Source organism: Primulina tabacum, chromosome 6 (genome assembly GCF_025594145.1).
Source record: "Primulina tabacum isolate GXHZ01 chromosome 6, ASM2559414v2, whole genome shotgun sequence".
In the NCBI taxonomy this organism is placed as follows: Eukaryota; Viridiplantae; Streptophyta; class Magnoliopsida; order Lamiales; family Gesneriaceae; genus Primulina; species Primulina tabacum.
The window spans coordinates 38,957,541-38,983,984 of NC_134555.1; the positions used below are offsets into that span (position 1 = coordinate 38,957,541).

The 26,444-nt window shown below is 35.3% G+C and overlaps 3 protein-coding genes across 3 annotated transcripts; 1 reads left to right on the plus strand and 2 right to left on the minus strand.

The window, feature by feature from the left end:
- Positions 1-1,523: 1,523 nt before the first annotated feature.
- On the plus strand, positions 1,524-4,585 carry LOC142549416 (mitochondrial phosphate carrier protein 3, mitochondrial-like). The gene is made up of 6 exons (XM_075658348.1): positions 1,524-2,011; positions 2,878-3,239; positions 3,596-3,639; positions 3,739-3,953; positions 4,031-4,155; positions 4,311-4,585. Exons 1-6 carry the CDS (start codon positions 1,694-1,696, stop codon positions 4,351-4,353), a joined length of 1,107 nt encoding a protein of 368 aa, XP_075514463.1. The 5' UTR covers positions 1,524-1,693; the 3' UTR covers positions 4,354-4,585.
- Positions 4,586-4,738: 153 nt separating this feature from the next.
- Positions 4,739-10,006, minus strand: LOC142549415 (uncharacterized). Its single transcript, XM_075658347.1, is given in 15 exon segments — positions 4,739-5,321; positions 5,455-5,767; positions 5,851-5,912; positions 6,124-6,183; positions 6,315-6,422; positions 6,528-6,637; positions 6,841-6,886; positions 6,978-7,050; positions 7,260-7,393; positions 7,867-7,950; positions 8,247-8,344; positions 9,319-9,352; positions 9,354-9,457; positions 9,630-9,687; positions 9,812-10,006. Coding segments are annotated over 15 exon segments (1,572 nt in total). The 5' UTR covers positions 9,893-10,006; the 3' UTR covers positions 4,739-5,114.
- A 1,978-nt stretch (positions 10,007-11,984) lies between these two features.
- On the minus strand, positions 11,985-16,352 carry LOC142549417 (long chain base biosynthesis protein 2d-like). The gene is made up of 12 exons (XM_075658349.1): positions 16,085-16,352; positions 15,942-16,007; positions 15,318-15,406; positions 14,894-15,039; positions 14,679-14,803; positions 14,507-14,600; positions 14,250-14,413; positions 13,746-13,907; positions 12,955-13,081; positions 12,678-12,844; positions 12,419-12,526; positions 11,985-12,238 (listed from the first exon to the last, which is right to left on the minus strand). The coding sequence occupies exons 1-12, from the start codon at positions 16,208-16,210 to the stop codon at positions 12,143-12,145; spliced, it is 1,470 nt and encodes a 489-aa protein (XP_075514464.1). The 5' UTR covers positions 16,211-16,352; the 3' UTR covers positions 11,985-12,142.
- Between the last annotated feature and the right edge of the window lie 10,092 nt (positions 16,353-26,444).

Below are 26,444 nucleotides of genomic sequence, written 5' to 3' on the forward strand. Positions count from 1 at the left end.
GTGAGACCGTCTCACACAAGTTTTTGTCTATATGTACACACATAATTCCTTACAAGTTTCTTTTTTTTAAAAAAAAATTCCTTACAAGTTTCTATATCTATGAATTCCTGTATCTTGCTTAAATAAAGTCAACGATCATAATTTTTCTTTAATTTAGCGTACATATTTGACTCAAACTTATAATATTGTCGTTCTTGCAATATACTTAACGATCCTAAAAATGGAACTACCACTTGCATTATTTAAATGTAATTTTTTTTCCAATTATATTCACAAAATTTTTATTGTTTGTTAATATATATATATATATATATATATATATACTATTCTATTAAGTGTGAGACACTTAGAGTAACTAACTTTGGTGTCATGGTTTGTTTTACTAATTATATATATTAATAAAATGTTCAAATTTTAATGCAAGTTATATGTAGTTCAGTGGATAGAGTCATTGCTTTTTGGGGTTTAGGTTATAGGTTCAATTCTCACTGAAGTCACTTTTTATATCCTTTTAATTTTTCAATTTATTTTTAAATTTATATATCAAAATTACAATGTAGTTCCTCGCTATTTTTTATAATTATATTTTGCTCCTCATTTAAATATAAATCAAATGAATTATAAAAAATATTATACGTTGCGTGCGTCGTGCACTAGTATATATAATTTTGTTATATGGATCACCAATTATGCCAACTTCTGTCTCCACAATTGAGAAGACACTCACCTATCGTGTCACATATTGAATATGAAATATAAATGTCACATCAATCATTGGTGAGAACAAAGATACATATGATTGATGAACAATATAAGAAAACTGTATATATAGCTAACTTGTAAATTATCGTTTTATGTTGTTTTCTAAGATCATCTCTTACACTGAAACAGATTAATAGACATTCTTAGACATATTTTTTCCTTCATATTTATACTATACTGATACCAATTATCAAATTAGAGTTATTAAGATGATAATTTAACCTATATAAATCTTGTTTTATATAAAATTTTAAGTTTATTTTATATTAATTGTAATGATTTTGTAACGATTTTGGTATTTCCTAAAACACCCATTTTTTCAAAAAAAATTTAAAATTTATATTTAATTATTATAATATTATTTACGCAATATATGCCTGCAAATTAAAATATTATTTACGCAATATTATTTACGCAATATATGTAAACCTATTTAATCAAGCCTACCAAACACAGCGTAAGTGTTTTGGTTTTCAAACTAATTGATTTTTATTTTATAAAATATTATAAAATAAAAATCAAATATCGAATTTTATGAAGGAAAAACTTATATTAATATAATTATATTTAAAATAAAAGTTATTATGTAAATAAGCATTCGTATAAAAGTGATATTGTTACCTTTTTTATTCAATTATTAAATAAATAACCAAACAAGGTTATTTTGTAAATAAATTAAAGTTTAAACTTTATTTTTTCAATAATTATTTAAAATAATTAATTATTTTTCATTATAGAAGTTTCTATTAATAGAAAAGGAAGGAGCAATTCCAATTTCCCTTTGGAAACGCAGCCATTTCCGACCAATTCCAATTTCCTCGGACCTTCGTTTCTCCTTTTTCATCGATTCTTGCAAATTCATTTCCATTCTTTCTTCTCTCCAAAATCGCAAACTTACCACCCCGAATCGTTTCAGGAAAAGTTTCGAAAAATGGGCTTCCCTGAAAAGTCGTCAACGCAGTCTTTGATCCCAGGTTTCCTCTACTCTTCGTCGATTACATCGAAGAGATACGTGAATTCGGAACAGAATCTGGTGCCGTCCGGTTTTAGATATTCATCCGGACCGTCTGATCCGACGCCGTCAATGGCTGGGATCAAGCAGAACTTTGTGATCCCGGCGCCGAAGGAGAGCAGGATAGAGTTGTTCTCGCCGGCGTATTACGCAGCTTGCACAGTCGGAGGGATCTTGAGCTGTGGCCTTACTCACATGGCTGTCACCCCTCTTGATCTTGTCAAGTGCAATATGCAGGTTATGGCATATCCATCCATAAATATATACATATACATATAATATACGTGTGTGTGTGTGTCTGATTCAAGCGTCCCCGCATTATTATGATTTTTCTAGAAGTTTTGATGTTTTTATATATCAACAATATTTTTGGAAAAAGAATGATTTTTTTTTTCTTCCTAAATTTTTTGACCTTCAGTTTCATCACAACGTGGAATTCCTGCGTTCCTGGCTGCTCAACTGTTCTTTCATGCTTAAGTTCAGAAAATGAGTTCTATTTATTTGAACTTTTTATAGAAACTATTAAGTAATCATTATTTGATATGATCGGGTCTCGAATTAGAGGTTTTTTTTATGTTTTAATGTAATCTGAGCAGGGTATAATTAGATCTTTTTTTTCTCTGTTCATTTGCTGGAACATTACATGTTATCTAGGAAGCAATAGGGGGGGAATTTAAAAAAGAGAAAAAAAAGTCATTATCACCATCAAATAGATTATGAGGGTGATTATTTAAACTTCTTCAAACATTTAAATGTGATATTTGGGTCGTACTATTTAAGGTTCTGGCCTTTCTGTTTTAAAATAAGATGCTCCATCTCAATTTGAAGATTATATCTTTTTGCATTGTTGAATACAAGCCAATATTTTTGAATTAGGACAGCACAATGATCTATATGACAGTGTTCTGATTTAGGATTCAATAGATAATATGGTTATATGTTATAATGGGACGTGCATAGTTTTCTTTGGTATGGGAACTTATAATCTACTACTTTTTTTGGGAAAAAAAGGTTTGGAGCCTACTTTCATGCATAGATTCCTCTCTCGTGATTCAAAAGATTATCTTTTCTTATATGTTGAAATGTCTTCTTTTGCTCCTCAGATTGATCCTACCAAGTACAAAAGCATTTCCTCCGGTTTTGGAATTCTACTGAAGGAGCAAGGAATCAGAGGTTTTTTCAAGGGTTGGGCACCAACCCTGCTCGGGTATAGTGCCCAGGGAGCATGCAAGTTTGGTTTCTACGAATTTTTCAAAAAGTATTACTCAGATATAGCTGGTCCTGAATACGCTGCCAAGTACAAGACCTTGATCTACCTTGCGGGATCTGCATCTGCTGAAGTAATTGCTGATGTTGCTCTCTGTCCTTTCGAGGCTGTAAAAGTTCGAGTTCAAACTCAACCCGGATTCGCTAGAGGTTTATCTGATGGATTCCCGAAGTTTATCAGAGCTGAAGGAGCTCTAGGGTATGGCTGAGACTCAATCTTTTTTCATCCTAGTTTTCCTCTATCATTGTTGGACGAGTTTGAAGGCATAAACACTTGCCTTAGAAAGTATTCTCTTAAACGGGGGATTTTCAACTATCATTTAAGTAAGAAGCAGAAGCAGCTTTGTGTTTGGAATACAGGGAAAAGAAGCCCTTTATTTCGTAAAAATAATTTGAAACAAAAGCCTAAAAACTACATTTAAAGGCTTCCAGATTTTGAATGTTTAATCGCAACCAAACACAAGTTTTTCAAGAAAGTCATCTTCTTGATACAGTTTTTCCATCCAAAGATGCTCTACTAGCTGATATTACGATGAATGGTTCTCTTTTCTGCAGGCTCTACAAAGGGATTGTACCACTTTGGGGACGACAGATTCCATGTAAGCTCACCTTATTAGAGTTCTTTGAGGAAAAAAAAAAACTTGTAGCCTGAGTAATTTATTTGATTGAATAATGATCATACTCGATCAATATTGTAGATACAATGATGAAATTTTCGACGTTTGAGAATATTGTGGAGGCTATTTACAAATATTCCATTCCGACTCCGAAGGATCAGTGCAGCAAAAGCCAGCAACTGGGCATTAGTTTCGCTGGTGGGTACCTGGCCGGTGTGCTGTGTGCCGTTGTTTCACACCCTGCTGATAATCTAGTGTCTTTCCTCAACAATGCCAAAGGAGCAACAGTGGGCGATGTAAGTATAGATGACAATTTAAAAATTGTGTGTTATCGACAGCTCTGTCTCATTGTAGTGTTTTTCTTGTCTCCCAGGCCGTGAATAAGCTTGGTTTATGGGGTCTATGCACTCGTGGCCTCCCTTTACGTATTGTCATGGTCGGCACTCTCACTGGAGCACAATGGGGCATTTACGATGCATTCAAAGTTTTTGTTGGGCTGTAAGTTTGTGCTACCATTGATGTTACATATTTTATAACACTAATTGGTATCAGCATATGTGTTGAAAGGTGGAGCTTCACCAAATGTAACAGAAGATTAGCTCTGATATATTTCTTTGCTAAATTTTTCATTGTGAAGCCTTGTGTTCTTGCAGGCCTACTACTGGTGGTGGAAGTCCTGCTCCTGCACACAAGTGAGATGAAATCAACAAAATGTTTTCTTCACTGGAGTTGCAGATGGGTTGGATTATGTATTTTTACGAAGCATCTGTTCGAATCTTTTAGGAAATTTTGCAGATATGGTTGATTTATTTTGATTGTTGTAATAATCTTAACGATCTAGCTCGAATCGAACTTCAACATTTTCATATTGTGGTGACCATGAAAGTGCGAATCCTTGTGGTCAATAAAACAATACATACTTCCTTCATCATACACAAATCTTTGTCTACTTCCAGGATATAGGTTTTAAGTTTTAACACAAGTATACAGACATATGTAACCTATTATGACTCCTAAAACAAAGGTTGTCTTGCTTTAAAAAATATACTAAGCTATCAGATCTGTTGGAACAGATTTCGTGGAGCACCAAAAAAACTGGGAGTTTTTTACTAGAAAAATATAAAAAGAAACAAAATAATTTAAATATTGTCAATAGAATGAGTTCCTCTGCATATGTAATACATTTGAAGGGCTTTGCCTAGCATGCTTATACTATCTAGGAGAAGGCCATGTTCCGCCAAAAACTGATTCGGTACTTCTGTTCAGCCGTGTGGTACCCCCCAAACTGCTTCCACTCCAGGATGCTATGTGGCTGCTAATAATCCACTCGGAGCGGGTTTGCACAGAGTTTGGCTTAGTGGTGTTCCCAAGAATGTTTCGAGAAAGAGTCCATTCATGGGCGAACGCACATGTGATGTCTTGTCAAGCTCAAATTGCTTTTTTCAATTTTAAACAAATCAATTTTTAAGTCGATGCTCGATGGGGTATAAAGTATCAAAGATCACTCTCGCAAACACATGCCGCACTTCTTTCAAACTTCCTAATGCTAGTTCTTCGTAATCGATCTTACTACCACGTTTTGACGCAAATCCTTTTTCCCTCCCACCTCGGACGCATTCAAAAATCTTGCACACCCTTAGATACAATGCCAGCGGGAAGAATACCTGTTGATAAAAGAAATGGTAAGAGGAATTTCATCAATTTCCAGAATGCTCAAAAGTGAATAAACGAGTCAAAGAAAACAAACGTTGAATAAATGAAAGGTAAACAACTACGTGATCATATAAAAATGCTTACAAGATCCGAAAACGGAGATTTGGGATATTTGGCCATAGCCTGGGAAACAAAATACTCATCGGTCATATTGGTGAGAGCACATCTTACAGAACCCAAGAAGTCCCTAACGTCATTTAGTAGTTCCTCCGACTCGAGGTATCTAGGTTCCAGTAGTTCACAAAAGCTAATATCATGTTGTTTAGAGATACGTCTTGCTATACTTACAGCTTCCAATAAATCCCCACCATTGTGGACAGCAAGGCTAAATGCAGCTATCACCAGAGGATCTCTAGGCTGATCCGACAAAGCTTTATGAAATGCCAAGATAGCAAACCTGATGAACTCATTATTTAAACAATTTGATGCAGCTCAAATTTTCTTATTAAGTACACAAGTAGAAATCTTCTATATTCTTACCACAAGCTATTATGACATGGCCTGTCAGGTGCCAGAAGTTTATCAAGGTTGGAGAATAAAGACTGCAAAGTAAAAAAAATCGTGAGTTGCACTCCAGAACTTGTTTAAACTCAAGTACAAACAATATACGCACATATATGCACATATGATTCTATAGGAACACAACCAACCTATACGAACATTTCACCACCTCATGTTGGAATGAAACCATAGAAAACATCAGAATCTAAGTGACTCGTCTTTTTTAGATAATGAAGGCATTGAAAGAATTACCAAAAGCATGTTATACCGCTTGTCACGTCTCCGGAAACCATGGCTTACAAAATATGCTGCCTGCAAAATAAGGCTCCATACTCATGATTTGGATGACAGAAATTTGCAGACTGAATATGGGAAAAAATCAATATGAAGCTACTCCAACAATAGCTTTCCAATACCCAGCACTTTTGACGTATGCATAATACCTGAATAGGTAATATTATTTCTAAAAGACCAACTTTCCACAATAGTCTCAACGAGGCTTCTGCAGAGCCATATGCCATCATGTAATTGACTTCCATCAGCAGCCTTCCCTGTGTGCATAATTAACCAAAGAAATCTCAAATATCACCATACAACACAGAGCGGTTAAAAAGGGAACATAACAGAAGGAGAAAAGCCTTCTCAGTAGTCAATACCCTATCCAGCCGTTGAATTGAAGTAGATAATTTTTTTACAGCAAGACCCGTCTCTCTTGAAAATCGAAAACCCAATCTTGCAGCAATTCGAACAGCACGAAGAATACGAGCTGCAGAGATGACACAGACCTTTTAATGCCAATAAAAAGGAAGAGAATAGTTAAGTTAACTTTATGGCAATAAACTAAAACTAACAAAAAATTACTTTTAATAAACATTGTTTTGACAATTTAAAACTTGCAACATAAAAACATGAAAGCATTTGGACAAATACCATAAGTACTTTATTTTACACTTGGTAGTTAGTACTTACCACAATCCTCAGTCAAGGACACAATGGCAGGTTTAATAGTTTGTACCTTCAATAAATATATGCATGTAAATAAGTAGTACAAAGTAACAGATTCAAGTAACTTAAAAGTTTACAATAGCTTAGAGATACATGCACACTTTAGCTTTCCTAATATCATTTACTCCGCCCGTGTAGTCGTACACCAACCTTTCATAAGGGTCAAACATCAGTCTGGATCAAGAAGAAATGAGATTCAGCAACTTTGAATAATACAAGGATTTAAGTAATTCAAGCCAAAACATTCCTATGCAATTCCCTTCCCTACCCTCCGACATATAACAAGTGAATAAATGAACAAACAAAATAGAAGAGATTTCAACAACATAAAAGCAGAAGTCGGATTGAAGAAGCTATGAAACTAATAAAGCTGATTTAGCAACCCATTTATTGTAAAATCTCGCTGAAGGCAGTTTCTCCAGCGATTATAATCTTTCTCATCACAACCAACAGGTTTCTCAAGATCAAAGCTCAAGTCCCTCCCAAACCTTGTTGCACGGGTGCTAAAGCTTGAAACCTGATTCATAACCAAAAAGATGAAATGAAAGAAGAAATTATATTATTCCACTTGTGGTATCGGTAAGTAGCTATATTAATCCCTCTGTATTGAGGGTTGCACTTAATAATCCAGCAGTCCAACTCAATCATCTCAGCAATGTTAAAGTAAGTGGAGGCTAGAAAAAGTTGAATATCTTTGTCATGGCATTGGAAATCATGGAGAAAAATTGAAACAAAAGGTGGTGGTGGGGATGGGGGTATGGAGGGGATTTAAATGACGATTGACGGAACGACCAGTCACTATTCCTAACAGGGACACACGTACAGAACAATGCTAATGAAGAAATCTTGTCTTTAAGGATAAATTTAATAGCTGATTCAAGCACTAGAATTAGTGAATATACATATGGCAGGTCCAAAACATGATGAGTGCAAGACAAGTAATACAGCTACAAATCTATATATTTAAAAACTTCAACTAAGTAGACGAACCTCCACAACAGTATCGTCAATGTGCACATGACAAATTGGAAAACGTTTTCCAATCATCTCACATCGAGAAAATGTTCTCATCACCTGCAAATTAAGAATGCTTCTTCCTTAGATAGTTAATTAAAGAAAGTGCAGAAATGCGATTCTTGTACCATTTTTTGCCCAAGCAGACAAGCACTGTTTTCTAGATTTTGACATGGTGGTGCCTCAGTGAGAGACAAAATTTTAATACCACAACAATTTGTAAAACAGGTTCTGTGATACATTATTAAAAAACAATCTTATAACATTTTCCGGACATCAACCTGCGTCAGAAACTCCATAACATAAAAGAATGATCACATCGATCTAAAATAATAAAATAATACTATAAGGTAGACCTCTTTTAGTTCTGCAGAGGTTATTATATCAAAATCCTTCGGTATCCGTTGCAATATAAGGTCCCTCACACAGCCCCCCACAAGGTAAACTTCAAACCCTACAAAACAGAGAGGGAAAATAATAAATTCAACTTAACATGAACAAGTAACATACACGGAAGTGCCAGCAAGTTGAACTCCATATATAGGACAACAGTATTCCGTACTTTACATTAATAAACCAACAGAAACTGGAAGAAAACCACAGAAACAAACAGCAGAGAACAAAATACAAAATAAAAGTTTTACTAATGTCTAACCAACAAGTTTGGTGCTTCATAAATATCAACTGGTGTCTACAAGGCTCGAGAATATATTCCTAGAAATCGGTGATGACGGGATTTGTACCCTTGATATGTAAGAGGTAGGCTCGTCTAGTCTAGTAAATATTAATGCCAATAAATAAATCTCACAGAAGCAATGGGTTGATAACAATCCTCAACAAACAGGGAATTATTTTATTGATTTTTAACTAAACATACTGATTGAAGAGATTCCAGTAATTGGACTATGTATTAGACAGATAAACTGCCCAAATGTCATTGAGTTATGAGTTTGCAGAAATCTGCGCCACGAGCACCTGACAACTGAGGAAATGATAGTGTCATAATCATAGTAGATAAATGCTTCAGCCACATTGAGACACACCAGGAATCACGTAAAATAACATAATGTCCCTCCATCCAGGCCATTATTCTTTTAACCAAAAAGAAAAAATCTTGTCTTTGTTGTACAGTAACATAAGGTTCAAGAATGTTCTCAAAGACTTCAAACCTTTCCCCAAAGTATTATCACAATTACTTGCACAAATTAATTTAACAATATTCCTCCCCGTGTCCTTATTTCCCGTCACCCTGAAACAATAAACACACTAAAATAGAAACTTCGCTGGTTTCCATTTATCATAAGTATAACTGCATCACCATGGGACTCTATTTCAGTTACTCCATGAGTTATACACCAACAAATAATATAAAATAAATCAAACTAAAAAAGAATGTCATTTAGAATTATTGGTAGGTACATCAAGGACCTTTTCTTCTGAGACCATTTAGAACAACTCTCGTAGGCCTCTGAAATTTTTGAAGTGCTAATTCCAAGGTCTTTGGAATTCAACTTTTTCCACTGTATCGCCTCCTGATGCACATGACCACCACTCTGGCTATCAATCACTAAAAGTTTAAAAACACAAAAAAAAAAAAAAAGAAAAAAAAAAGAAGAAGAAGTAAGAACAGCAACAATGGCCATACTGAATCATATAACTAATGATAAAACAAATATCAAACTTAATAAACAATTACGAATCAAATGATATCAGGAACATTAAGGTCGATTTCTCACAACCTTTTTCACTCTCTGTTTCATCGAATGCTTCAATTGTCGCCGTATATTCCACCCTTACCTTAAAGAAAGTAAAATCAACCGCGGAAATTAATTTACAAAATCTTAAAACTGAAATTTCAAAAAAAAAAACACTTAGAAAATTGGCGCCACATTTTCACAAGATGAATGAGATGGTAGCATGCCTGGAGAAAACATCGGCGGAGAGGCGAACGGAGAGGATAATACGGGAGACGAGAAAATCCTAAGCCAGCTGAAATGGCCATTAAAGTGGCACCCAATCCCAATTTGGGGTTTATGATTTTACAAAATAAAAAATTATTTAGGGTTTATGTTTAATAAACGCATATCCGGTCGCGCTTACTGCTATTGATTTATCCAATTTCAGAATTAAATGTTCCATGGATTTATATATATATATATATATATATATATATATATATATATATGTATATACCTTATAATAGACTAATAAATTTAGAGAATTTATAACATTTTGTTTGACATCAACTTTCAGGTTCTTTGTGTTTGGGTCAGAGACCATTTTTAAAAATTTGAGTTCTAACTTATTCTTATTGGGTATTTGAAATAAAGTTTTTGAGTTTAAATCAAATATTTTCTATAATTCCCATTTTATTTGAAGTTCAAATTATTTTAAAATTTATTTTCCATAAGAATAAAGATTATTGTTATTTGCTTTGATAAATAGGAAACTTGATTTTGTTGTTGGGAGAAGTTCAATTGTTACATCACTCTAAAATACAAGCATTTTTGGGAGCCTAGATGTAAGACTTGTTATAAATTATAAATGTGGGTTTTTATTTATAATTATGTTCGAAGATATGGAGGAATTATTTATCTCATAGACGTGAATTTCCAATTTATTGTGGTAGGATTGATATGTTGTCAAGTTTATCAATGACTCCAAACATGTTGAGAGTTGGGACAGGTGGCCAGCATGTTTTTTATTTATTTAGTTAATTTATTAACTTCTGTTGAATATACGTTCCAATACAACACAAATTTACGACACACACACTCAAATCAGAACTATTTCTCTTACTCGTGAAGGATCAAATGTTGTTGAAATAATTGGTGGAGATGAAGTGGGAAGAGATTGAACAAAAAATAATAAAATTAAGATTGATGAATATTAAATTGTAATCATCATAAATTTGTTTAAAATTTTCAAATTATATTTTATAAACTTTTAATTTCTTATTTAATGTTATTAAATATTGTCTTGAAATATTAATTCATGGTTTTTCCTTTTGTTTTTTAGTATTTTTTTAAAAAATATATATGTATGTGTGTCGGCCTAACCTGCTGCCCAAGATAGATTGGACGGGTTGGAAAATTCTTAACCTGCCTACTAACGGGTTGGTCCGCCCCGTCCTGGCCATGTTAGTCCATTCAGACAGTTCTACTAAACATTAAGATCCATTTGATTGTTTGTTTTGGGAGTCGTTTCATTAAATATGTTACAATCAAGCAACAAACATATAAGATTGTTTTTCCCGAGTAAAGCTATGTTTATAAGATGAATAATATAACTTTAACATCAGGGTTTGTGTGTCACGTTACTGGGGTTATTCTCGTTGATATGATCGATTGGCATGTTATTACTCCTATTGATATCTAGTTGATAGCCGCACAAGCACGATGAAAGGAAATTGTCGCCAAAGGATTTTCGAACTTTTGTGTTGGAGTTATTGGGTGGCGAGAAATCAGTTGATGTTTGAAGGAAAACAAAAATCTGTTAATGGTATTTTGGCTTGTGTGTGGGGGCGGTTTTGACCTCATTTTGCACAGATGCGGGCTCTCAAGGAGGGAGTATTGCAACTTGCAAGCAATCGATCGAGGGTGGCGTGCTTGGATTGTTGAGACGGATGCTGTCAATGTGGTTCGGGCCATGAAGAACCACAAACCTCTCTCGATGGAGGAACCAATAGCGGCAGTGGTGTGAAGTTGCTGCTCTCAATTTTCATCTTCTCTAATATGCCACTGCCTATGTAGTGCGAACCGTGTGGCTCATGTACTCGTCGCCCGTCAATCTTCAAAGACGCCAAGATTTTAATTATTCTGAAGCGATACTTTTGTTCCTTCAAAAATTTGTAATCAATGACTTGGTGCAGTATTAATGATAATAAAAAAAATTAAAAAAAAAAGAAGAAATCCAAAACTATTTTATAACTGCTATTTGAAATAAGAAATCTTTTTAAATAGAATTTTGCATGGCCAACAGTTATGGGAGTGTGTGAATCAAATACCAGGCATGCAAAGTCTCCGTTGTGAAAAAAGAAGTTAGATTAAACTTTGTGGGAAAGCAGGGTAATGTATATTAAAAAAATACATGTATTTATGGATTCAGATATAAATAAGAGATAAAAATAACGTGTTGCAGTTACACAAGAAATGCAGTATACTACTCACTGTACAGAAAACAAACAAAATTTCAGAAGACAACGCTGAATCTCCTTATGGAGAAGAGACGACCTCCAAGAAGTCGAAAATCTTCACTCCAGCTTAATTCTGTCACCCTCCAACGGAGGTTTCGTGGGCTCAGCAGGAAAGTATTTTATGCCTACAAGGTCACCAACACTGCTGATAACCTGATACAAATTCAAAGAGAAGTTAGCTTTACCGGTGCTTCATGGAAAAAAAAAAGAATTATATATATATCTTAGTCTTTCGCCAACGCTGTTCTCGTTTTTAGTCCTCTGCAGATAGTCCAGCCAACAATCTGGCATTTGGGCTGTTGCATGTTGACAATAATTTGATAAGATCCTGACCTCTAAAGCGTTAACAAGGTCTTCCTTTGAATGAGCAGCAGAAATGCAAATGCGTGCACGGGCCAACAATAAAGGAGTCGCAGGAAAAGCAACTGTGACCACAGCCACCTGCATAGCATAATCACAAATTCAAGCAAACTTAAGAGTGAAATAGTGCGAAACAACCAAAAAAAAAAACAAAATTACGCTTGATCATGAACTGTTATTCAACTGAAAATAAACACCACGTGGGAGGGGGAGGGGAGCTTAGAAAGCTTACATTCCGTTTGAGGCACTCTCGTGAAAAAGCAGGAATTTTTGCCGGATTATAAAGCATTATGGGCATCACGGGGGAATCATTATCCCCGAGAACTTCAAAACCCATTTTCTGCAATTCTGACCTGAAAAAGTTGCTGTTCTCACGGATATTTGCCAGTTTCCGAGCCCCTGCAAAAACAAAATGCACCAGGTCTAAGAAAAACACTTGAAAGAACATGATAGATGCCAATGACATGACACGGCATGGTTTTACAACCTAGCAGTAAACCAAATTTCACCTCTGCTAGAACCATCTTCTCCAAGAATAACTTTAACGGAAGAAATAATTTGCTGGGCAGCTGGTGGTGATATTGATGTTGCATAAAGATGAGCAGGGCACGTGTATTTCAAGTAATCAATAAGTTCCTGAAGAAATGTGATCATATGTTATAGTGAACCATAGAGAAAAAGTGAAGCAATATCATATTTCTCTATGATATTATTCCAAACATATAAGAAAGGATTAGTATTTTACTCCGACAAAATCTTATCAAGCTTCTAAAAGATCTATGTAGGCACAAGCACATTATAGCGATACATGAATTTATTTCTCTAGGGTGAACCCTACAAGGAAATTAATAGATCAATTGAAAATGAGATCTACTTTTGACTTTTTGCTTGTACACGTTGTTCTTTTAAAAAGCAGAAAGTATGAGTAATTGCTAGCAACAATGGATCAATATGAGCAGGGTGTTCCTCACCTAAATTAAAGTTGTTTGTCTTTAAACTAATCCTATTTGCAGAATACAGTCAGACTAAAATTCTGTGCCACATTTTCTGTTACCTTACTAGCATCATAACCCAATTTTTTCTTCCATACACACTTCTTCCAAGGTCATGTAGTAAAAAAGGTCATTTGTGCAAATTAAATATAAATCATGCATAAAAATAGAAACTTCCAAGTAAAATAAAATGAATAAAAGTTGTTTCCTAATATTAATTCACACAATTTATCAGTGTGATATTCCTTTTGCCTGTTGATAAAGGCATATTTACAACCATATACCAAAACAGTACTCGTGATACAAACCTTAGATCCCGCTATATAACCACCACATGACCCAAATGATTTTGTGAAAGTTCCCATCATAATGTCCACATCCGCCGTATCAACTCCCAATAGTTCACAGACACCCCTCCCAGTTTTCCCAACAGCACCAATGCTGTGAGCCTCATCCAGATAAACATATGCCTGTCGTGAAAGGAAAAATTAGTCGGCACAAGACAGGAAATACTGAAAAACATAAAACTAAGTTGCATAAGTTGGCACTTCGCATCATAACTCATATCTTCAAAGTCCCTTTCTTTCTATTCTATTCTTCTTTTTTGGAAAGAAAATAGGAACAAACCTGACAAGTTATACAAGGTCAGATTTTTCATAAATAGGCTAATTCAAAACCATATGCCAAACAACTATCAATCATCAGGACTATTGTATGCAAAATTTATTCATCACTTCAATGCAAGTTACAAAATATAAAAGAAGAATAAGATAAGAAAGAATATGGGAGATAATATATAGCATGGAATCTACCTTGTACTTCTTACATGTGGAAACAATTTCGGGGAGCTTGCACAGTTCCCCTTCCATGCTGTAGATTCCCTCCACCACAACAATTATCTTTTTCCAAGGTCTGTGTGTTCTGGGTTGTCCCTCTGCAATTTGTTCCCTCAAAACCTTTTCCAAATGAGATGGAGCTACAGAAAAAGTAACATTAAACTGTTTAAGATTAACTGTTTCATCATTTATCATGATATTTAGCTCCACAAGAGAAGAAAATTTTAGCTAACTGTTATGCTGAAAGACTCGAACAGTTGCCCCAGATCCCCGAGCGCCGTTAACTATAGAGTTATGGTTCAATGAATCACTGATGATCAAACCTCCCTGCAAACAACTGATACTCAGAACAACACACAATTGAAAAGGAACAAAGTCAATATCAGTCACGTCAACTGCCGATACCTTCCCAATTAATACAGGAAGAATGGCAGAATTTGTCACATAACCCATGCCAAAAACTATGGCAGCTGGCTTTCCTACGAAATTTGCTACACAATCCTCCAATTCAATATGCAATTTGGTTGTACCTGGTTACAAAGTTTCTCAAATCTATAGTCAATTTTGCAGCAGGACATGTCCGATAAAAGGGGATAGGTATCACCAACAAACACATTTACCTCCATCAGCCCGGGTACTACAGGTGCTCGGGAAAAAAAAATTCAAGGACTCAATTACCCGAGGTGTGCAGTATTCATCTGCTGCAGCAAACCCCAGATAGTTATACGAACCCAAGTTGAGGCACCTAGTAACTCTTGTAGTTCGCCTACATTGAAGACCATTAAGTGAGGATGATATTTCCAATTACAGAGGCTCTAAAGTTGAGAAACCTTGTTTCTGAAATAGAAATGGCATATGCTTTAGTCTGATGCAAACAGCATGCACGTTCATTCAAAGTTCAAACCCGAAGCTAAAGTGTTGGGATTCAAAGGACCTATTTTTTAGTTTCCCCAGAATTAACGCCGACTAATCATGTCATCAAAATATCAGGAAGATATAAATTCACAAAATACCACGTCTGATTTTAATGACGCAGACACTTACTGCAGAGTTTTGTTATTGTCCTTGGAGACACGCTCCACCACATCAAACCAAGCATCAGGAGGGCTTGATATTGGTCTGTTAAAGCAATCCTGCATCAATTATCATGTGAACCTCATATTTTTTATTGGAAAAGAAGAGGAATTTCACAACTCCCAAAATGATTAATCTTGTTGTTTGGTCATACTTAAGAAAGATGGAACTATGTTCTTGATCATCAGTCTGACTCTGCCAATTTTTTTATAACTTTTGCTAGCCCTTGCTATAGCTCTTTGCTTTTTTTCCCAAAGAAAACAATCTAAGTACTAGAGGGGAAAGGATCAAAATATATTTCCGTTCTACCGCTTTCATTTTTACAATAGGCCCTTTCATCAACAGGAATTGGAGGCTTGGAGCGCCATAAAACAATTTTAAGATAAAGGAGAGAGTAACCAGTCCTCAATTTACTACTGCTAAAATAGCGACGAAACACACGAGAGCAAGTATCACTGGCAATTCAGGAACCCGCCAATTTAAAAAAAAAACGATTTACAGATCAGAACAAAACTATCCGAAATAGAGCTAAATATTCCCATTATAAAGGAAAACAAACTTCAGATAAAGAAGCTGAAATTTCGAAAAACAAACCTGAATCCGTAAATACAGCCGCCGAATGTAGAAATCCTCAAGCCCCAAACATATTGGAGCATAACCCTTCCATAACAACGAAACAAATGATCTCATAATACAACTCAACGACTAGCATACACGTTCGTAAGAAAGCAGGTTACCTGAAGGCTGCTGTGAGACAACCGATCGACAATCTTCCTAAAAAAATCGCGGAACTGTCCGAAAGCGAAGAGGAGGCCGTAGCTAAAATAGGTGGTCAAAGCGGTGACGTACGGGATGGTGATCATCTTCGAATCGACGGCGGCGATCGGGGATGGAAGCCTCCTCCGCTGAGATCCGCAGGGAGAGAGAAACGATGATGAGAGAGAGAGTGGTCCGAGAGGGGAATGGGACTCGAGATTTACCGGTCACGTCTGTGTTCCACTTGTACAAAATCTGCGCTGGACTGTAGGATACCTAATTAAATGAATTTGTTGGATATGAAAATTCCATCTTCTTTAATATTATTTTTACTCAAAATGGATTTAAAAAAATATCCGTTGCATAAAATATATACTTTTATACATTGTCGACCGTCAAAATTCGAAAATCAGATTTATTAAATCTCGAAATTTTCGATTCGATACTCAAGTTTTTGAATTAAGGTAAAATTTGGGCTGAAATTATGAAAGATAATTTTATTGATTATGAAATTATATTATAGAAGGGCTTTTCGATAATTGTGGATGATTTAATGTCAAGAACAACGCGATTTCGTATCAAAGTTAAGAGAGACACAACACCTATAAATAAAGCTCCAAACCAAAATCACACCACAACTTTGAAAATTTTCAAGCACACACATATTTTTGAGCACGATAGCGAGAGTAGGGGAAGCGTTGTAAATTTTTTTTGGAGTTCGGGTTTCAATTAGTAATCTATTATAAGAAAAATATGAAAGTGGACTTATGTTTCAAATAGAAATATATATGTTAATTTGATCAAGCATGTATCTTTTCTATGTTTTGTCTGATGTTTTAGTCTAGTGACTGTTATGATTCAAGATTGACAAGGAAAAGGAATTAAGAAATATTTATGATATGACTCATATATAATGAGTATAAAACCATTATATGGTCCCAAGACCGTTGATATAAAATCATTATGTAGTCTTGTTCTTTTGATGAATAATAATTAGATATTCGTCAGTAAGCCACGAAAAATAAGATGAAATATCTGATTATGTTTTGTCTAAGATATGTTTTGTCATAGTTTGTTATTTTTGTCATTATGGTAATTTTCGAATTACTTGTAAGTTATTGTAAGGTCCAAATACGATAATATAATCCAACTGCATGCAAATATAGGAAAAATCGAAAATAACTAATTAAATTATTTTAATTGTATTAATTAAATATGGTAGACAAGTTTACATTTTTAAAATATGATTTTCTATTAGAAAGCATAAATCAGTGTTTTCAAGGGTTATTCGGGATGCGACCGAGTAACGGAGACCCGAGACCGTAAAAGAAAAATATTTTTGTTAAATGATTTTTTAATTAATTAATATATGATATATTTAATGTATAATTTTCGAAAATGATGTTTTTGAGATGATTTTACATGATGAGTCGTATTTTAAACCGGTAATCGATTTTTGACGAAAACAAAGACTTTTTGGATGGTCGGTTAATATTTTCGAAAAATTTCCTAAACGAGATATTTTTCCTTTATTCTAATGGGCATAGTCGGCCTATTATACTAAGGTTATTGAGCTTAATTACCTACCATAATATTTATATTGAAATCTTGAGTTTCCAAGCCCTTTTATTCCACAAAAACTCACGCCTACAACACCAAAATAAACCTAGGGTTTCTCCCTAGCCACGCGCGCACACACACTCAAGTTAAGGCACTTTCACGTGGGATTTGGAAGGAAAAACGTGGCAAGGTTTTTTCCGTCTCTCCGGAAACGTTCCTTCGCGTCAAGACTTGAATTTTCGTGCATGAATCACGCGAAGGCATGTTTTCTTTCTTCCTTTCTCATCGTTTATACCATATTATGTATGAATATACATGTTTGCATGAAAAATATGATACCCTCTTATTCACTTTCGTTTTTATGGATTTCACATGGGAAAAACTTGATTTTGTACATGATCTTGATGGTTCTCGTTAAAAGGGAAGAGGCTGCCATGTTAGGGATGTTAGGGGCTCGATTTGTACAAAGATTAGGGACCCTTAGATGCACGGTTCAAGGCTGGAACGAGACAAGGGAAGGGAACGCACAGTTGGTTTTTCTTGAGGAATAGGGCCCGCGTTGGAAGAGGAAAGAGAAGAGAGTTGGGCAAGGGTTTTCCGGGCGAGGGGCTGGGCTCGTGAGGGCCTAGCATCGAACCTTGGGGGTCCACACACGGCTGGAGAATCTGATGCGATTCTTCGACCACGAAAAGAAAACACACTCAAAAACAGAGTCACGTCCTCAATTCGATGAAACAAATAAACGGTTGTGTTGTTCTGATCTTTTTTGAATCGAGTAATTGTGTAATATTCACATCTAAATTACGAAGAATTTATCAACAAATATTAACGAGATAATAATCGATCTCAAGCGAACCTTCAAAGAACTCGTCTTTGAAAATTCGAGTTAAGAAAAATCGACAAACACAGCAAAGTGTTAAACTTTGATAAGTTTGATTTGATAAAAACACAAAGGTGTATACAAAATCTAAGCTTTGAATTTGAGATAATAACTCACAAATTATGATTAATACTCAAGAATTCATTGTCTACAATGATCAATTTTATTGTGTATATATTGTTTGCAAAATCAAAAGATATAAAAAATATAGTTTCCATACTAATTAGGACTCTAAACTAGGAAATTAGATTTCTTCACTCAAGCGGCACACTGGGGCGCTAATGTTTGGCCGCCCTAGCGCGGACTCTTCCGAACTGGGCACGCTGGGGCGATAATATTTGGCCTCCCTAGCGCGAGGCTCTATGGACTTCTCCTTCTAGACAGTGTCTTTGGCGCTGGGATGGTAATATTTGATTGCCCTAGCGCGGGGCTCTCTGGTCCCGGGTCTTGATTTGGCTTCCTCTTCATAATTTAGCACTTGAATAATATTGAAATAGCTTCCAACTTCATTGTTATTCATGCCGAATTCTTTGAAGCTTCAAATCGCAAGATTTAGCACGTCATGCTCGGCCAGATTCATATCAGAAGCTTGGTAGGGCAGGAACCGCAAGGCTTGGCCGCGCAAGCCGTGCCGCGCGCGTTGTTGAGGAACCATGCACTTCCTCATGCATGGCTTGATAGGGCTGGTCCAAATGGGTCCTAAGGGTTCAGTCTTGGTCCTAGGATGGATGTTCGGGGTCTGGTCTCATCGGTTAGGGGCTAAGATCGAAGGAACTTGGGAATTGTTTAGGGCTAGGGTTTGGGCAATTTGTGCATAAATTTTCAGTAGCTTCCTAGGCTTTTCCAAGGGTTATAAATGGCTTGAATTGGGTTGAAAATGGGTTGGTTAGGAGTTATTAAGCTATGGTGAATTTTTGGTATAGTTTAGTTAAGATTTGGGTTGATTCGGGTTAAAACCAGAACTTTGGTTCAAATTTTAAAGCGAATTATGAAATTTAGTCAACATGCTTAAGGTTGCGTCTAAGAAATGTTTATGTGAATATTTTAAGGTGTTATGGTAAGTTTGGATGGAGTCGTGTCGAAGTTTAAGGTCCAGGAGTAAAATGGAAAAATTTGGGTTTTAGGGACAAAACGGTCATTTTAAATCCGAAAAATGTTAGTAGCCCTGACAGTGTCTCGATAACTAAAATGAAAGTTAAAATGTTTATTTTGAAAGGTTATGGAATTTTATGATGGAAAAAGATAAAGGCCAAAAGATATGGTGTCGCATGTATTTTTATAAAAGTGATGAAAACGATAAAAAAATGTTTTGAATGAAGTGACTTGATTATGATGGTAAGAAAATGGGAATTCGTGAGAGACAAAACCCCAGCAGAACCCATTTATGGGACAAAGCCCTGTGGGAATCCAACACCGAATTTCCATAGGCCAAGGCCTAGTAATGGAAAAGTGGTTGCTAGTGTCCCCGCCAACTACGTGCCAAGGCACAGAATGGAAAAGTGGTTACTATTGCCCCACCAGCTGGTACCATGGTTACAATTGAGGTGGATCAATCGACCGAAGAATGAAATGATGATCATAATTATTGAACGGATTTCACTCGAAAAAAAAATGTAAGTATATGTATATGTATATGATGAAAGTAAAGTTATATGATGAAAGAAAATATTTAAGTTTATGCATTTTCATGATAAAACTATTTTATTAAAAGTATTTTTCACGGGTTGCATTTACATGTATACGTATTATTTGTTGTTATGGTTAAGGCTTATTGGGTCAATAGACTCACTAGGTGTGAATGATGCAGGTGATGATATTTATGTTAAGACAAGGGAGTTGGATGATTGAACTGGATAGACTGATGGTGCACTAACCCGATGACATTTGCTAGTTTTTTTGCACAGTTATGCTTTTACAGTACTTTAAAGATTTTCATGACTTTTGGAGGTAAACGTGATTATTGAGAGGATTTATGACGTTTATGTTATTTTTGAAAAATTCTAGTTTTAGTTTTGGTTTGACGTTCACGATTTTACGACTTTTACTGCACTTTTGGATTTTTAAGTAAATAGATGGTGAGTTTCTTTAATGGCGCAAAAAGTATATATTACCCTTAAAGAAACTCACCATCTATTTACTTAAAAATCCAAAAGTGTAGTAAAAGTCGTAAAATCGTGAACGTCATACCAACGCCTTAGTATTTTTTAAAAAAATTAGTATATTTTAAAATAAAACGAGTTAAAGACGTTTCAGTTATAGCTTCACATTGTAAATTCTAAATCCGATTCTATCAACTATACCGAAATCCTCATGACTTGTATTTTAAATCCATAGGAAAATACCCGAGCGTTCCATTTTTGGATTTTTTTTTTAAAATTCATGTCCAACACGTATACTGTACCAAAATATTTTTACTTTGGGTTATTGACCTTATTTCGAATTGTTCAAAGTCTTTTCGTGTGTTTAATTTTAGGAAATGCCTCCCTACACTCCTCGTACGTGTGCCCAAGCCTCTTGTCGTATGCGTCAACTCGAGATTGAAAACTTTGATTGATCGATCAAGTGCTTAAAGACCAAGCTTGCAGGGGAGAGACCGAAGAAGCGAAAACTTCTTTGTAAAGAAGAAGGTTGGAAGCACGATATTTTGTAACAATTACAGAAATTGAATCTCATTCCAATAATAGATTACCTTTTCAATGAACTCAAAGGAGCTACAGTTTTTTCCAAACTCGATCTAAAATCAGAATATCATCATTATCATCACATAAAGGTAAGGGAAGATGATATTCTACTCGTTAAATTTCGAGTATGAGTCATGTATGAGGTTAAGTTTTAACGGTCGGATATGTGTATGACTCCTTCAAATTTTTAATAGATCGAGTCTCGGGTCAACTCGTTGTTATCCCTGATCGAGATATTAGATTAAGTTGACTTTAAGAACAAAACAGATAACCTAAGAAAACTTTTTAAGTGTTTTACAAATTAATTTGACTTATGCAAGTTTAAATGTTTAAGTAATAAATAATAGTCAAGAAACACAAAAATTACTAGCGTAAGTTGGGGTGGCTTTAGTTAAGGTAATTCGGATCCTAATCCGACCCAACCTGAATCAATCAAACAGGAGAAAAAAAGTAGCCTGAGTATTTTTTGTGTTCGGTTAGAACCCAAACCCGATATGTTGGATTGGGTATTGCATAGTTCGGGCACTCGTTTTCTTTCAAAATTATAATTTTGATTTTAATTTTTAGATAAGTTTATAAATTTAAATAAAAAAATTGTGTATTTTTAGTTATGTTTTAGTTGTTGATGATAATATCCTAATATTTCTTATTTTTATTTTTAGTGAGTATATATTTTAATTAAGTAGAAACTAAAATTTAATATGATACATCTTTATTTAAAAATGGATAGCACCCTCTAGGCATGCTTAACGGACCGGTTCGGGCCGGAACCGACTCGGAACCGGTCCGATAAGCCTGTAACCGGATCCGATATGTGAGAACCGGACCCGAAACCATGTACAATCCGTTAATTTGTGGGTTGAACCGGTTCAGCATTTTCTGAGCCGGGTCAACCGGTTCCGGATCCGATGGGCCGTATCCGGAACCGACCCGGAACCGGACCCATAACCCGATAACCGAATTTTTAAAAAAAAATAAAAAAAGGACCGTTGGCCCAAAGGCTGCAAATGCAGCAGGCCAGCAACCAACAGCTGCATTTGCAGCAGTCGTTGGCACATTTCAGTAGCCGTTCAACGGCTACTGAAATGTGCCAAATTTTTTTTAAAAAAAATTGGGGGCCAAACTGCAATTTTTATTTTTTTTAACCCTCAAAATCATCTATAAATACAAGTCATTTTTTATATTTCACATATCAATTTTCTCTCAACTTCTCATTTCTCTACAATCAATATATTTCTTTGCTATCATTTCTCCAAATATATTCAATAATTGTGTTATAATTTTATCTATAATCCGTATTATTTTTATTGTTATTTATTTATTATTTCGCAATTTACTCAAATAAATAATTCGAATTTCAATGGCGTCATCTTCAAATCGTCGTGGTGGTGGTGGCGAATACGCTCCCGACTTTGGTGAACATTTTGGCTACATCCCCGACTTTGATGAAGTCGAACCTGGCCTCGAGGATGAAGAAGCCATAAAACTCCCCAACAAAGATGTAGGGACGCCATCGTCTACTCGAGCAAGCAACACAATGTCAACGAGCACGACGACAGCCCGTGCAAAGCGAAGCAAAGTTTGGGATCACTTTGATATTTAACAACAAGGTACGAATAACTTTTTTGCCGTTTGTAAAATTTGCAAAACGAGGTATTCTTACAAAACGGGTGGTGGTTCCGGTGGTACCGGTACTTTGAAAAAACATTTAGTTAAGGTACATAAACTTGACCCTGGTACGCTACAACCATTCGGTAGGGAACCAATACAACAACAAATTAATCCTTTTAGTGGTAAAGCTTTTACAATTACAAAAGAAATTTCTCGGAAAGCCATCGTAAAGTTTGTTACCAAATGTTGTCAACCTTTTATAATAGCTGAACAAGAAGGATTTTTTTGAATTTACTAGTACTATTCAACCTGGTTTTCACAATATTTCTAGGCACACACTTAAGAAATATTGTTTTGATATTTACAAAGAATATAAAGAAACACTAAAATCGCATCTTTCAAATATTTCTTGTAGAGTTAGTTTGACAACTGATATTTGGACTAATTTAAAATATGAATCATATCTTGTTGTTACATGTCATTGGATTGACGAAACTTGGACAATGCAAAAAAGAATTTTAGCGCTAGATAATTTAGAATCGTCTCACAACGCATACACTATAGCTAGATATGTTTTAAATGTTGTTAAGATTTATGGCATACAAAATAAAATAATGTCGATAACGTTAGATAATGCGAGTGCCAATACTTTTGCAATTAAATATCTTAAAGATTCACTAAAACAATTTTAGAAGGTAATTTGCTTCATGTTAGATGTGCGTGTCATATTATCAACTTATGTGTTAAATGTGCCTGCGATGAGCAAATGTCCACTGTAATAGAAAAATTCAAATTATGTGGGAAATTATTACGTGAAAGAAGATATAGACGTGACTGGAAAACACTAGTCGAATCAACCGGAATTAAATTTAAAAAATTTCCTCTTCCTATTGAAACTAGATGGAATTCTTTATATCACTTGCTTTATACTTTATTACGTTTTCAAGATTTGGTTACTCCATATAATAATATTACAACACAATATTTATTGCTAACTGATGATGATTGGAATATTTTGAGTAAATGTGTTTCTTTGTTAGAAATTTTTAAAGAAGCAACCGAAAAATTTTCTGGCACTAACTACCCTACTTCAACCATGTTTCTACCTTTGCTTTTCAATATGTTTTATAAATTTATTGAATATCACGATGATTCTGTTATGCGTGATTTTGTTTCAAATATGGAAAACAAAATTTTAAAATATTGGGAAACTATCCCAATTGTGCATGGTTTAGCAACATTACTTGATCTTACTCAAAATCAAGGAGGATTAGACGTGTTTTTTGAATATTATGCTAAATTTCTTGGGAAAAATGTTGACGATCAAAAGAAGTCAATCATGCATTCTCTCCAAGAATTGTTTGATTTGTATACTAGTGAACAATGTGATGAACCAATTGCGCAGCTGGAGGAGATGCCGACATATAAGAGCAAAAGTGGAGCACTGAACTTCTTTCAAAGTTTGAAACGACAAAAGTTCAAAGAAAAATCGGTGACAACAACCAATTACAATGAGATCCAAATTTATTTAAGTTAATATATTGAGACTACGGATAATTTCGATGTTCTTGATTGGTGGAAAGTAAATTCTAAATTTTATCCAGTGTTATCTACAATTGAAAGATGTGGGGACCCGGGCTCTAACTCAGTTGTCTTTGGGATTAATTGGATCTTTGCTAGAAAATGTGGGTCAAAATTTTGCTTTTAACATTAACAACAATTGTATATACATCATACACAAGTGATATCTCTATTTTATTTTCAACAAAGCAGGTACATGTCTTGTTTCATTACATACTTAAACAAACTAGTATTTGAAACACATTACATATCAAATGTAAAAACTACTAGTTCATCTTCTACGCCGGTAATCACCACGCTATCTCGATCTCTCATCTTTATCTCGACCCTGATCCTGTCCCACCTGTTGTCATGCACACATACAGACACAACAACAGCCGAAAACTCCGGTGAGAACAAATCCCAGTATAAAACATGTATACATGCATATCATGCCATTAAATACAAAATCATAATACATGAATCAGTAATCATGACACATTAGTGAAGACAGATAAAACATCTTTGACTCTTATTCTTTGACTCGACTCATATCTAAGTCTAGGGATCCCGGTGTGAATAAGACGTAATAAGTCTCCCACCTACTCTCCCAATCGGGGTGGCGGTACGTCTTATTCCTAGACTTCGGCCCTGTCTGTATCGAATGTCTACAATCGGAGTCGATCTTCTCCTATGCCTCGATACCACCGAACGTCTAGAAACTTGGCATATCTGCCAATGAATCTCCTATCTCAATGCTTGTATATAAATCAATATAAAGCACAACATAACAAGATATAGAAATCTAGTGTGTGATTTGTGGGAAACTCAAACCGGATCTGTTTTGAGTTATATCTCCCCAATCAAACATTGAATTATACCTATTGTTGTTCAGTCTTTGTCGATGTCGAGATCTCGATGTCGAAGCTAGTCAAGATAAATCTGAAATGACATATTCAAGATGCGTTCTATCAATCTCTAGCTTAAATCAATACACATACGGATCAATATTCAATCTCGGTACATTTCAACGGCATAACGGCGTAATCTCTCAATACCGATCAATTCAAACATCAATAATCAATAACCATAACTCATAATTCTCATCCTAACAAAATCTACTATGCTGAAATCTGTATATATCCAAGTCAAGACATGCTGGAACATGAAAAAGATCGAATATCATATCCGTTCTTCAATCCGATTACGAATATCATTTCACAATAATCATAAGAACACACAATAGTAATCAAAATCTGATTTCTCCAACATGTCAACCTCAAAACCTGCTGAAAGACAATAATACTTACATCATTTCGAAGCTAATGATACGAGGAGCACAAATATAGACTCGGATCGAAAATCGGATGGTTGGATTCTTGCTTGGATAGAATTCTTGTATATGCAACTTTAAAGACCTTAAGCTCTCGGTTCTTCCTCCTGAAATTCTGAATGAAGGAATGCATTACAACTCATATATATATCTTGCATGGTGAGGGCAAATGGCTTATTCTTTGTTCAACACGTCGCACCGCGGGTGCGCTCACTCTGCACCGCGGGTGCGCTGAGCGTACTGGATCACTTCCACAAATTCAGAAGGAACGACCGCGGGTGCGCTAGCTTTTGGACAGCGGGTGCGTTGCCCTCTCTGTCCCAACACCGCAGGTGCAGTCACTTTTATGGCGCGGGTGCGGTGTCTCTACTATACCCCCAAAACTCGAATTGCAATGTCGCCTCTCCATGTCTGTTCTTCCATTCTCTTATTCATAATATGAGATAACTCAAAAGTATCAAACTAAGATCTCGGGCATTACACAAGAGATGTCCTACCCATTCAAAGTTCAAGTGTTGCTTCCGAATCAGCATTTTCAGTATGTGGAAGGATCATTGGTGACCAAAAAACTAATTTAAAGCCAGAAACACTTTCCATGCTAACGTGCCTACAAGATTGGTTTGCATCAGAAAAAAAGAATAGGACCTCTGGCGCGATCGACGAATTCCAAAGCTCAAGTTCCGACGAAGATCCAGAATATTCAAAATATATTTTAA